At 54.1% G+C, this 13,511-nt stretch overlaps 1 protein-coding gene across 40 annotated transcripts in view; it reads left to right on the top strand.

Moving 5' to 3' along the window:
- Phldb1 (pleckstrin homology like domain, family B, member 1) overlaps positions 1 to 13,511 on the top strand; it is a 48,941-nt gene that overhangs the window by 18,139 nt on the left and 17,291 nt on the right. For 24 of the 40 annotated variants that reach the window (XM_030243973.1, XM_030243972.1, XM_030243970.1 and 21 more), the window contains 8 exons: positions 445 to 1,796; positions 5,188 to 5,469; positions 5,822 to 5,962; positions 6,050 to 6,187; positions 8,588 to 8,716; positions 9,070 to 9,225; positions 12,939 to 13,049; positions 13,218 to 13,307. In XM_030243973.1, the coding sequence (XP_030099833.1) occupies positions 445 to 1,796; positions 5,188 to 5,469; positions 5,822 to 5,962; positions 6,050 to 6,187; positions 8,588 to 8,716; positions 9,070 to 9,225; positions 12,939 to 13,049; positions 13,218 to 13,307 (2,399 nt within the window). Of the gene's footprint in view, positions 1 to 444; positions 1,797 to 2,388; positions 3,938 to 5,187; positions 5,470 to 5,821; positions 5,963 to 6,049; positions 6,188 to 6,622; positions 7,376 to 8,587; positions 8,891 to 9,069; positions 9,226 to 12,938; positions 13,050 to 13,217; positions 13,308 to 13,511 lie in introns of those variants that run through there. The other 16 variants (XM_030243978.1, XM_030243976.1, XM_030243975.1 and 13 more) reach the window with 4 other exon arrangements.

Below are 13,511 nucleotides of genomic sequence, written 5' to 3'. Positions count from 1 at the left end.
TCTGGCCAGCTCCACAGTAGGTCCACATCTCTTTTGTAGTGTGCCTACTTGCTCTTCCTAAAAGAGAGGCACAGAAAGTTGGGAAAACCAAGGCAAGGAGGACCATCTTGCTGGAGCGAGTTAGAAATGACTAGACCTAGAAGTACGTACCTGGTACTGTTGCTGACTCTGTCCTGAGTCATTCAGAGTTAGAGCCAGGGAGGCCTTGCCTACCATTTCCCTTTATAGAAGGGGAACCCAGGGCAAGAGAGTTTGAATAAAGCTGTAGAACAGGTAGGTCAGTGGCAGAGTGGGTTGAACTCAGCTCTCCTGGCTCCTTCTCCAGAGCCCTCGAGGCCCCGTTGCCCTAGGATGAGGTAGGATGGTACTTTCTTGCTTGTGCATGTATATGGCTCCCTGGAGCCAAAAACTGGAGCTTGAGGCCTCTTTGCGTTTCTCCCTCAGCTGAATCGGAGAGCCTGGTCAATGGGAACCACACAGCACAACCTGCAACCCGGGCACCGTCAGCCTGTGCCAGCCACAGTTCCCTGGTGAGCTCTATTGAAAAGGACCTGCAGGAAATCATGGATTCATTGGTGCTAGAGGAGCCTGGAGCTGCAGGCAAGAAGCCTGCTGCCACATCCCCATTGTCGCCAATGGCTAACGGCGGGCGCTACCTGTTGTCCCCTCCAACCAGCCCCGGTGCCATGTCTGTGGGCTCCAGCTATGAGAACACCTCTCCAGCCTTCTCTCCACTTTCCTCACCAGCCAGCAGCGGAAGCTGTGCTAGCCATTCACCAAGTGGGCAGGAGCCAGGACCCTCTGTGCCCCCATTGGTGCCTGCCCGCTCCTCTAGCTACCATTTGGCTCTGCAACCTCCACAGTCTCGCCCAAGTGGTTCCCGCTCCTCTGACAGTCCCCGGCTGGGCAGAAAAGGGGGTCATGAGAGACCTCCCAGCCCTGGTCTCCGGGGTCTTCTGACGGACAGTCCTGCCGCTACCGTCTTGGCTGAGGCCCGCAGAACCACTGAGAGTCCCCGGCTAGGTGGGCAGTTACCTGTGGTGGCTATCAGCCTGAGTGAATACCCATCTTCCGGTGCCCGCAGCCAACCCGCCAGTATTCCTGGCAGCCCCAAGTTCCAGTCTCCAGTGCCTGCTCCCCGAAACAAGATCGGCACACTCCAGGACCGCCCTCCCAGTCCTTTCCGTGAGCCCCCAGGCACAGAGCGGGTACTAACAAGCAGCCCCTCTCGACAACTGGTGGGCAGAACATTTTCGGATGGGTTAGCAGCAACTCGTACCCTCCAGCCGCCTGAGAGTCCCCGCCTGGGCCGGAGGGGCCTGGACAGTATGCGGGAACTGCCCCCGTTGAGTCCATCTCTGTCTCGAAGGGCTCTGTCCCCACTGCCAGCCCGGACTGCCCCAGATCCCAAGCTAAGCAGGGAAGTGGCCGAGAGTCCCCGGCCCCGGCGCTGGGCAGCCCACGGGACTTCACCTGAGGACTTCTCCCTGACTCTAGGAGCACGGGGTCGCAGGACTCGGAGTCCCTCGCCCACCCTCGGGGAGTCCCTGGCACCTCGCAAGGGTAGCTTCAGTGGCAGGCTGAGCCCAGCTTACAGTCTGGGCTCTCTTACTGGGGCTTCACCTCGTCAGAGCCCCCGTGCTCAGCGGAAGCTCTCCAGTGGGGACTTGCGGGTACCCATTCCAAGGGAGAGGAAAAACAGCATCACGGAGATCAGCGACAATGAGGACGAACTTCTGGAGTACCACCGTCGGCAGCGCCAAGAGCGGCTCCGGGAGCAGGAGATGGAGAGGCTGGTGAGCCAATGCCAGGGAGGCTGCCGCTGCCCAAGGCGGTGCCTCTGCCAGGGTGTGGGCAGGCCAGCCGGCAGAACAGGAGGGGCCATGTACAGGGCCTGGGCGGATTCAGGATGAACCATCAGGCTAAGTGACCTGTGTCTCACCATCCTGATACCCTGGAGAGAAACCGCCTTTGAAATCACTAAGGCTTTCTAAATTTTTTAGTTTTGTATACGTGTGTGCAGGTGTGTGTCTGTGTGTGTAGGCCAGAGATGAGTGGGTAGTGTCTTCCTCAATTGCTCTTCGGTGTTTTCGTTTGTTTGTTTTGTTTTTTTGGGGGGGGGGAGCGTTAAGACAGGGTTTCTCTGTGTAGCCTTGGCTGTCCTGGAACTCATTCTGTAGACCAGGCAGGCTGGCTTCAAACTCAGAAATCCACCTGTCTCCGAAAAGTGCTGGGTTTAAAGGCATGAGCCACTACTGCCTGGCCTGGTTTTGTTTTTTGAGACAGTCTCTCGTTGAACCTGAGACATACTGGTTTAGCTGAACTGGCTGGACAGCAAGGCCTCAGGTTCTTGGGTCTCTGCCTTCCCAGCACTAGAGTGACTGGAGGATTGAACTCAGGTTCCAGGTGCTTTGCCAGCAGAGCCGTCTCCCAGGCTCTAGATCTTGGTTTTGAATTCTTGCTAATTTTGCGTCTATTCTACGGCAGATCATTTGTTTTGCTGTGTGAGTTAGGTCCATAGGGTTTACCCTAGTGCAGTGTTTCAGGAAAGCACGCACGTGGTGAAGTCTTGCATCTCTAAGTTTGAAAAGCGCGTTTTGAGGCTGAGGCCCAGACAGGAACATTAATTTATCTGGCCTTTCATTTTTATGGTGCCAGGCCTTGAACCTAGGACCTTTGGCAAGTCAGAACAGCACTCCAGCATCGAGCTATAGCCCCAGCCCTAGAATTATTTTTCTCTCCTGCTCCTCTTTTTTTTTTTCCCCTTCGGTTTTGTAACCCAGTGTGGCTGTGAGCTTGCTGTGTAGCCCAGGTTGAGCTTGAGTTCATGATCTTTCTGATTGCCTCCTGAGCAGAGATTGCACACGCTTGTGACCATGCCCCACGTGGGCTGGGGTTGGGGGGAGTCCTTCTTTTAAAGCTTTTTCTTATTGAGTGTGTGAGTGTGTGTGTGTGTGTGTGTGTGTGTGTGTGTGTGTGTGTGTGTGTGTAGGCCTATGCCCTGATGAGTGTGGAGAGCAGAGGACAGTTTTGTGGATTCATTCTTTCCTTTCCCTATGCAAGGGTTTTGGGGGTCAGACTAAGGTCATCGGCCTTGCACGCAGGCACCTTTACCTCAGACTTATCCTTTAGGGAAACACTGGTCCCCCTTTCTTGTGTCTCTTTGGCATCGACAGGTGGGCCTGAATCACTGACTGTGGCTCAGATGGGTCCTCTGAGAGCATGGTGCTAAGGAAGAGGGAAAGGCAGGGTGGGCAGCCCCCCTGGTCTGCCTCCATGATTGTATGTGTCTGCATGCATAAATGTGGGTGCTGCTGAGTCTGGGTGTGGTTCTGGGCAGCTGTTCTAGAGATGGCATCTGAGCAGGGAGGGGGCAGGGATTCCCCCAAATAGCATAGGGAGCTCCAGGGGCATTGGCTGCTGTGTGCATGCTCAGAGCATGGTTTTCCCCCTTTCCCTCAAGAGCAGAAGCCCAGGTTATTTTGAGACACAGGTACCCTGGAATTGGTTTGAGGAGGACGTTTGTCTGAAGAATCTGGGAAGAGACAGGTCAGGGAGGGGTGAGGGTATGGGATGGTGTACTGGTGGGAGTCAGGACTCCTGTTCTTTCTTTGTTACACCTTCTTGTCACTGTTGTGCATTGGTGACCCGGGATCCTCATCCCAGGAGGGCTGATGAGCCTGACATAATCAAGTGCTGGGCCCAGCCTCCCCACCCCCATCCCCACACACAGGTACACACCTCACCGCCAGCCCCAACCTGCCCCACCTGCCACTTTAAGTCAGAGGCCGCCCGCACCCTGCCCCTCCCACCTCTGCCAGGCTGCTTATCTGGGTCCTAGGGCGGGGGTGAGGCATTGGCCCAACCTCCTGGGTGCTGAGGCTTGGTTCCTGGATCTTTTGCCACACAACTGGGCAAGCAGCAGGAAGAAAGCTGGGTAAGTGTTCTGGGATGGGAAGGTGAGGCCAAAATAAATGTCCGTGGTGAGAGATACTTGTGATCAGAGACCTCAGAAAGCACTGTAAGGCTCTGGGCTTGAAAGCCAGGGCTTGGGTGTTACAAATGGATGGGCAGGATAGGGACCAGGAATGTGACTGCAGTAATTCCCTCGAGTCCTAGGACCTGAGGGGTGACCATGTCTGTGTCAGGATTTGTAGTGAGAGGAGAGAGTGCCAGCCACAGAGTCCTCGATCACAGCTGGCACAGCTTGCACGGCCTTAAGGAGCAAGCAAAGAGATGGTATCCTGAGTGACTTGGAGCTGAGGTGGGGCTGGAAAGACAGTGTCCCCTCTGCCTTTTCTCTCTGCGTCTGGACTGTCAGGTCCTGTGGCCCGTGCTCCACTTTCCAGCCCTGGCTGTCTGCAGATGCCCACCCAGCTGTATATAGACTATGTTTATCTCTGTGTGTGTGCGTGTTGGGGCTGGTGTCTTAGTGTGTGCCTACCTGTTAACGCTGATGTACCTCCCAGGGCACATGGAGTGTCTGTGTGTGCCTATGTGACAGAAGTAATGTATCGGTGCGCCCTTGTGCCCTAACCTGTATCAATATGAGCACTCGATAGCTATGTGTCCCATTATGGTCTTTTTGGTTTTTCTGTGTAGCCTTGGCTGTCCTGGAACTCTGTAGACCAGGCTGGCCTCGAACTCACAGAGATCCCCTACCTCTGTCTCCCGAGCACTGGGATTAAAGGTGTGCACCATCACCACCTGGCTTCATTATGGTCTTTAGGCTGCTTACCCTGTATGTTCCCATGTGTGTTTGGATCTCTCTGTGTGACTATGAAGATGCCTCTTCCTAGGGAGAGTAAACAGAGAGATGGGAGGGGCCGGCCAATGGACAGGTGACATGGCCACATTCTCTTGCCCACCTTTGAGGAACCCTCTTTCCCCTCTACCTCCCATAGATTTTTTTTTTTTCTTTTAAGACAGGTTCTCACTATATAGTCTTTGGTTGGATGGCCTGAGTCTCACTCTGTAGACCAACCAGGCTGGCCTCAGATGCTAAGATCCGCCAGTCTCTGCCTCCAGAGTGCTGTGTACCACCACCTGGTCTCCCACCGTTCTCAAGGTTGAGGTCATATTCATGATGCTGAGCCCAGAGTTTCTAGGGGTCAACATGCCCTGGCTCAAGCCGCACTGGGTCTCAGACTTCTGCTCTTCACATTCTGCTCTGTCCGTTGTCCCTAGGAACGCCAGCGCCTGGAGACCATCCTGAACCTGTGTGCTGAGTACAGCCGAGCTGACGGGGGACCTGAGACTGGGGAGCTGCCCAGTATTGGAGAGGCCACGGCAGCGCTGGCCTTGGCAGGCAGGAGGCCCTCAAGAGGCTTGGCAGGAGCCATAGTAGTCTCCGGAAGGTGCGGCGAGGAGTCTGGAGGTGCCTCCCAGCGCCTGTGGGAGAGCATGGAGCGCTCTGATGAAGAGAATCTCAAAGAGGAATGCAGCAGCACCGAGAGCACCCAGCAGGAGGTGAGGGGGGACAGGGCCGGCCTGGGGCGGGGCTGGCGTGGAGGTAATGAAAGGATCAAGGCTTGGGTGAGACCAGAATGAAGAACTGTGGGTGTCAGGAGGGAAAGGAGGTGACCATGACTTTCCCAAGCTATAAATGTGCCTTACGACCTGTTTTTCCTCTGGGCCCCACCCAACCCTGGCACTCTGGTAAATCCTTTCCCGATAGCTGAGCTCCCTGACTGGGAGGAAAGTGGCCTCTTGTTTTGGTCTAGTTACCCTTTCGAAGTGCTTTGAGGAGCGTGTAATCCGCCCTCTTAGTCGGATCCTAGAAGGTTCCAGACTTCTCTCATGGTGCCCTCCTCCCCTCCAGCATGAAGACGCTCCTGGCGCGAAGCACCAAGGCGAGGTGCTGGCTGTGGAAGAGGAGCGGGCTCAGGTTCTGGGGCGAGTAGAACAGCTGAAGATCCGAGTGAAGGAGCTGGAACAGCAGCTGCAGGAGGCAGCCCGAGAGGTGACCTGGCCGGGAGGTGTGCAGGCCCTGGGATGGGGCCTCACCCTTGGGTCCCAGCCTTGACAGAATGCTGATACCCTTGTCTAGGCCGAGATGGAGAGAGCACTGCTGCAGGGGGAGCGGGAGGCAGAGCGAGCCTCGCTGCAGAAGGAACAAAGGGCGGTGGACCAGCTGCAGGAGAAGTTGGTGGCCTTGGAGACAGGCATCCAGAAGGACAGGGACAAGGTAACCCATACCTGACTACCAGTGGCCCAGAAGGAAGGCAGTATCCCTTCCCTGGCGATGCACATCCCTCAGCATCCGTCCTGCAATCCGAGTGGTCTCTGTAGCCCTCTAGGGACAGGGGCCCTTGTACTCTGTGGAAGATACAAGCTTGGATGGTACTGCCGGGGGCTGGTCTGGTGTTTGGGGGTCTAGATCTCTGTGCTGCCTCTGGTTGCCTGGGTGCCTGCCGTTCTGGAACCTGTGTGGTCCTTCTAGGAAGTGCCAAAGCCCTTTCTTGGGCACTGAGCACAGCCTGAAGGACTGGTGCTGCTGGGATGGGGGGCATGACTCGGGTTTGGAGCCCACCATGAGGAGAAAGCTCCCTCCAGCATGCCTCAGGTGCTTAGGATGTGGTCTTTGGGAGATGGCCCACAGGCCTCTGTTTCCTATCATCAGGATCTGCAGCCTCCCATCCCAGATGGTCCCAGCCCTGCCCCTGACCCTTTCAGATTGAGTGCCAGTCTTCAGGGGCTGCTCCATCCCACGGGGGTTGTGCCAGCCATGTCCAAGATGCCCAACGGCGTGCCAAAAGCTCTGAAGTGGAGAGGGTTCATCTATTTCTGGATTTGACAGTATTTTTCTAAGAGGTTTAATTTTTCCTTCTGGATTATTTTTGAGACTTATCTTCCTCTTGCTCTCAATTTTGAGGATCTTAAAAATTCGTTGCTGCCCCCTTTTTATAAATGGAGCTTTGGCTCTGGCCCCCAAAACCACACTCCCAGATTCTGTGCCAGATTAACCCTATGCTTGCCGACCAGGCCTGCACTAACGCCCCCTCTAATCACTGTCCTGGGCTCTTCGCATGCCCCTAACTGCCAGGCCGCCCAGGCAGGGCTGACTTAGGCCAGCTTTACTAACTCCATGGGTACCTTTGTGCCCTTGGCCTCTCCCCTCTAATGTTGCCTTCTTTTCTTGGTGTGGGTCCCCATTATCAGAAGGGAACTGGCAGAAAGGCACAGCTAAATTTTGCTTAGTGGAACACTGACAGGAGGAGTATAAGAGTGTGTGTGTGTGTGTGTGTGTGTGTGTTTTGCGGGGAGATGTGCATGACCAAGGAGATGTTCTGCCCAAACAGCGCCTCCTACTGGAAAGGTCTGGGCTTTGCCTCCATAATGTTGCCTGTTTACTGAAGGGCAGGGATTGGAGGTGCAGTGAACTGTTTGTCCCTTCTGCTTAGCCCTCCAGAGCTGAGTAATAAGGAGGTCAGATGTGGGCACAGTCTTGGAGAGCTTGAAGAGGCCCTTTCTGAGTGGCTGGCTACCCATTCTTGCTTCCCTGAATTCAGATGTTCCTTTCCCTACCTCTACCCTGGAGGCCACCTAGAACACAGGATAATTTCAAGGCAGAAGCATCTAGACTTCAGGACTGGCTTGACCAAGGCCTTCCCTCCAGGATGGGTGGGTGAACTGGGCTGGTGCAGCACAGGGGAAAGGCATTCCACAAGCAGCTTGGCTAGCCTCACTTAGCTGAGATTGCTCCTAGGACTTTGCCTTCCCTCCGGTCCAGGTGTTTGAGGCGTGATAGTGAAGTGGTGGTGGTGGTGGTGGTGGTGGTGCTGATGCTGTTGGTGGTGTTGGGAAGGTTCTCTTGACTTTCCCGCCCAGCTTCCAGCCCATGGCCCCACTCTGGCTTTGGAATCAGTAATCACAGTGTCTCCTCTGCATGTCCTTCAGAGGGGTGACTCACCAACTCCTCCCTCGTCCCCCTTTCCGCCCTCAGAGGTGTCATCTCACCCCAGACAGAGCCATCCACCTCCTCCCTGTATCCACTCCTGGGGCTCCTATTACCATGGCAACGGGCCGAACTAATTGCAACCCTCATCCCTACTGAAGTTCAGCCTGCTTTGCTGGCACCCCACCTCCACCCTGGGCAGGAGGGGAGGGAGGCCATGGGGGTTGGGCTGGGGTCCCCTTGCTGCACTGCTGTAACTCTAACAACTTTAGCTCCACGTTTACTCCCCAGTCCTATATTTAACTCTTCCCACCATCCCCATTTTTCCCAGGGTTAAATTTTGGTCTCGGAACAGTGATAGAACTCAAGGCTTGGTACTTGCCTTCTTGCATCGGCTTTAACTTTAGTTTGAAGCGGAACCGGAAGGTCCCGTCTTAGGACCTTCCAAAACATTTCTAAAGGGACCAACATTTCCACCCTGCCCCCACACCTCTGCCTTTGTTACACCGTCCCCTGCCTGAGTCCCGTCTTAAACCTCTGTTTCTTCTCCTGCTCTCTTCCGTCTCGCTGCTTGCCCCCCAACTCCCGGTGTACTCCTGTGCTCGCCCCTGCCCCCCGCGCCGGGCCGGAGTTGAGGAGTGTGTGTTCTCTCTCCCCTGTGCCCCGCCTCCCTCCCCTCCCGCCGACCAGGAGAGGGCGGAGCTGGCCGCGGGACGGAGGCACCTGGAGGCCCGCCAGGCGCTCTACGCCGAGCTCCAGACGCAGCTCGATAACTGCCCCGAGTCAGTGCGGGAACAGTTACAGGAGCAGCTGAGAAGGGTCAGTTCCACCAGCCCCCTCCCCGGCCCCCGTGGGCCACCGCCCTGACCGAAGATAGGAGAGCGGTGGGACAGGACCACCTGGCCCCTGCAGTACTTGCCGGACAACAGGGTCGGTGCAGAGGCTTGGAAGGGGACCAGCAATGTTGGGTGGGATCAGTGCTCCAGATCGCGATGTCCCGCGAAAAGGGCTCAGCCAAAAAAGTAGAGGGAGTTGGGCGGTGGGGCCGGTTCCTTCCCCAGTTTCCCCGGGTCCAGCCCCACCTAACTCCTGACTTTGTGGCCTGGCCTTCCTGGCCCAGAGTGGCTTTGAGAGCATCCCCACACCCAAACACGATGTCACTGTCGTTGAAGGAGGCAGACGCTCTAGAGACTGAGACAAAGCTCTTTGAGGACCTGGAGTTCCAGCAGCTGGAGCGTGAGAGTCGCGTGGAGGAGGAGCGGGAGCTGGCCGGCCAAGGGCTGCTGCGGAGCAAGGCTGAGTTGCTGCGCAGTGTGAGCAAGAGGAAGGTGCGCACTGCTCACTCCTGCATAGCCTGAGTGCAGGATGGAGGCTAGTAACCAGGGGTTGAGTCACATTCTGTGAACGACACAAAAGACATCTTTTTGTGTCTCCGTTACTTAATGACTGTCAGTAAGAATGAGAACTATAGGGCTGGTGTGGAATTAATGTGGAAAGGCAGAAGAGCGGATGATGATGGCTCAGCAAGGAGAGTTAGTTTTACTAAACCCTGGCTCTCCGAAGTCTCTCAAGGGAAAGTGTAATTGCTCACACTGAGAGCTCTCAGTAGTGTGTCCAGGAAAAGAGTGTGGAGGAGGAGTCTGCAGCTGAGGTGCCTTGCTACTGCCCTTGAATGTCTTCTTATGGTGTTGGAGATCTAGCCCAGAGCCTTCTGAATGCTAAGCACATATCTGCCATTCAGCTATATCTCTGTCATTCCGCTTCATCTCTGTCCATGCCCTTCTAGAGCTGTTGGAGGTTCTGGGATACACTCAGAGACCTAAGATCTGGAGGCTAGCCTTGCTAGGAAGTTATCCACCTGGGTTCCTGCTTTGGTCCCACTCGGTCTATCTGCAAAGAGAGAAGATGGAGCATTGTCCCTGATCAGCTCAGATTTGCTAAAGCTGTAGTCTCAGCCACACCAAGCATAGACAGTGACAGAGGATGGGCCATGTGTTAGCATCGAGAAGCAGGAAAGGGTTAGGGGCGTGGCTTAGGTGATGCCAGAGTCTATGGCTAACACCAAGGCCCATATAACATGCAGTTTCCTGGCTTCAGTGTATGTGGAAGATAAGGACAGCGAAGTCTGGGCCGTAGGGTTCAAATGGAAGATGGGGACTTGCTGGCCAGCCTGGGGTTCGATGGTAAAATGGAGCCACTGGGTGTCATACATTCAGATCCTTTGTTTCCTTCCCTGAGCTGTTCTGCCATTTAAAAAAAAAAATGTGCCCTTGGGGACTGTAGAGATGGCTCGGTAGTTAAGAGCACTAGGGGCTTTTCCAAAGGACCCATATTTGATTCCCGTCATCCACTGGGTGGTTCACAATCATCTCTAACCCCAGTTCCAGGGGATCCAACACCTTTCCTGACCACCTCTGGCTGTCATAGTGTGTGCATGTGTATCTGGTACACAGTGCACAGATAAACATGCACACAAATACATGTAAAATAAAGTAAGTAATTGTATTTTTTTAAATGCACTCACTGTCCTGATAGAAGATGCAGGAAGGGAAGAAAACTCCCATTTCCCAGGCTCATGGTGCAGATCCTACTAGGACCATTCCCTGAGTTTCTTGTGCTATTCTTAGGGTATTGCCTAGTTTTACAGGTGACTCAGAAACTCCCTGTTTGCACAGAGCCTTTTGTCATACAAGCCTCAGAATCAGGGTAGGAACTCAAGCCTGCTAGAATTCACTAGGCTGCAAAGCCCAAGGCATTTCTGCTGTGCGACATGCGATCTGGATTGGCGTTTCTTCACTGTTCTTCCCCCTTGCTTGGAGAGGATACAACCAGTAGATCCAGATCAGCTACAGGTCCTTGAGGGTTCAGGAACTCTGTCTCTTCTCTTTGTGCCTGGCCTAGGGCTGGGAAGCCAGCTCAGGCTCTTAATGCCTGGACTGTGTGTGTGTGTGCATATATGCATATGTGTATGTGCATTGTGATATTCTTTCCTATACTGGTGAGCTTTGTCCGGCCCTTGTCCCTGCAGAAGTCCCCTGAAGCGAGTGTCTGTCCACTGTGGTTCAGAGCAGTTGAGAAAGCTGTCCTTCAGGTTTGGTTCTAGTCCTGAGTCCACCACTACTACCCAGCAAATCTTAGCTCCTAAACATGTCAGGGTTCTCCTCTCTAAAACAGGCGTAAAAGCACCCGCTGCATAAGGTTAGATGAAGTAATGGATAAAACTCTCAGGAGCACTTCCAGCCCTCCTGGAATGTTCCAAGTAAGCCGTGGCGGCTGCTGTGAGGATTCCTGTCTGCTGTTGCCGGTTGTTGTGTAGGCTAACTCTCAGGTTTAAGATAGCTCCCTTCTTCGTGCCTCCCCCTCCCGTGTGCTACTCCTAAGTGATGGTCGAAGATATCCTGAGATTAATTCAACATGTTTTGCTTACCTTTCATCTTTTCCTCTCAGAAATATTTTCATTTTCTTTTAGCAACGTGGTTGTTGAGCCAGGTCTGTGCTAAAGCCCTGTTGGGGTTCTGGAGACAGGAATGACACTGGTCCTGCCCCTGATCTTAGAGAGAGGGCGGGGCTAATTTTGGAGACAGGGTCACAGATCACAGTATGATGAAGTAGATGGATATAAAGTAATGTGAATGCATGGGCAGGAACAAGGAAATGGATTGCAAATCAAGAAGGGCTTTGGAGAGGAGGCAGCATTCAGCCTGCCTGGCCTTAGAGGAGGAGCCTTGGAATAGTGGGAAAGACTGGGATGGCCCTCATCCCAACAGGGTGATAGACTACAAGTCTACAGTGGCACAGTTTAGCATACAGCATAGTGAAGCTAGGTGCCTGGAGGGACAAGCTGGTAGGCAACGGGTTCTCAGAGCCCTTAAATGCTGGATAAGGAGTTTGTGTTCTAGCCTGTGTGTAGTGAAGAGTCACTGAAAGATGAGGAGAGGGATGATCTAGCCTTGCTTTGTGTTTGTTTGTTTGTTTGTTTTGTTTTGTTTCCTTGGCTTCCCCTCCTTGTTTGTTTTATCTGAATGGGTGTTCTGTCTGCATGCGTGTCTGTACACTATGTGTATGTTGGATCCCCTGGGACTGGAATTACAGGCTGTTATAAGCTGCTGTGCATCGGGTGCTGGGAGTGAATCCTGGTCTTCCACAAGACCAACCAGTGAACCCCTCTGAGCCATCTCTACATTCCCAGCTTGTTGAGGGTTTAATTTGTAAGTTACTGAAGAGCCAGTGTTGTGGTCCACACTGGGTTTCTAAGGATATGTCCCAGTTTCGCTGGTGACTGAGGCAAGAACAGTGCCAGAGCCCAGGAGTCACGTCCAGCCCGGGGTGTGTGAGACCTGGTCTCAGAACCAATGGAAAACTATGGCGTGGTTGTTTAGAACTCAGGAGGCTGAAGCAAGAGGATTGCAGTGTGAATTCAAGACTTGCCTACACTCCAGAGTCAGCTGAAGTCCAGCCTAGACTGCCGAGTGTGTTAAAGCAAGCCCAGACTGTAGTGTGACTTTAAAGCCAGTTTGGATTATATAGCAAGACTCAAAAACCAAAAATCAAGCAAACAAAATGACTCAAGTAATATGGAATTCCTTTCAGGATGGTTAGGAAATTCAGACAAGCAGACAGGGTTCAAAGGTTATTTTCGGAACACGTAGAAATGTGGAGTGGGTCTAGAGATTGTGAGAGAGATGGTAAATGGAGCAGGAAGCGTAGAACCTGGATTCCAGCGGTGGCAGAGGGGGATAGGCAGAGGGATAACTTCAGTGTCACCAGGCTTTGGGAGCTGTTGGCTCTGGGGTGAGGGGATAGAGAGTAGGGGATTGGGTTCATCATGCCTGATGGTGCAGGGTCACTGGCTGGGGGAGGGAGAAGGAAGAAGAGAAGGAATTGATCTCCTTAGCCAGAATTCTCCTGGGGTGAGTTGAGGCCAGGTGGGAGTGTTGTGGCAGTTGCCTTCACAGCTTCCTGGGTCTCTGGACAGGAGACTCAGTCAGGCTGTGGGCTGAGTTATGTCCCTCCAGGGCCTGAATGCATCCCGTTTCCTCAGGAGCGCCTAGCTGTACTGGACAGTCAGGCTGGGCAGATCCGGGCCCAGGCAGTACAGGAGTCAGAGCGTCTGGCCCGGGAAAAGAATGCTGCCCTGCAGCTACTGCAAAAGGTAGCTGGCCTTGGGTCCTGAGGTGCTAAGAGTGGGTGAGGGGAGAGGCATTCCCCATGTTGGGGTGGGAGGGATTGCAACACAAGAGTGGGGTGTGGGTCCCCACAGGGATCTTCCCTCCTGTGTCTCTGACCCATCATGTCTGCCCCCTGCTGTTCTGGGCTCCAGGAGAAGGAGAAGCTGAATGTCCTTGAGAGGAGATACCATTCGCTCACGGGGGGCAGGCCTTTTCCGAAGACCACCTCCACCCTCAAAGAGGTAATGTGGCCGGGTTAGCCCAGCTTTAGGCTCGGTTGTGGGGGTTGGGGGATCCCGAGAGGTTCCAGAGTTTGGTGTGCCATCTTCTTCCTGGGTGGTTGAGTTCTGGGTGAAGTTTCTGGGCACTTTCTGAACTGGAGAGGTTTGAAGCGGATGGCCCTGGAGGCTGACCTTCAGCCCTCCACAGCCACTGGCCTTTTACTT

This window comes from Mus musculus, chromosome 9 (genome assembly GCF_000001635.26).
Source record: "Mus musculus strain C57BL/6J chromosome 9, GRCm38.p6 C57BL/6J".
NCBI lineage: Eukaryota > Metazoa > Chordata > Mammalia > Rodentia > Muridae > Mus > Mus musculus.
Note: the sequence above shows the minus strand (reverse complement) of the source record. Positions and strands in the feature narration are given on the sequence as shown.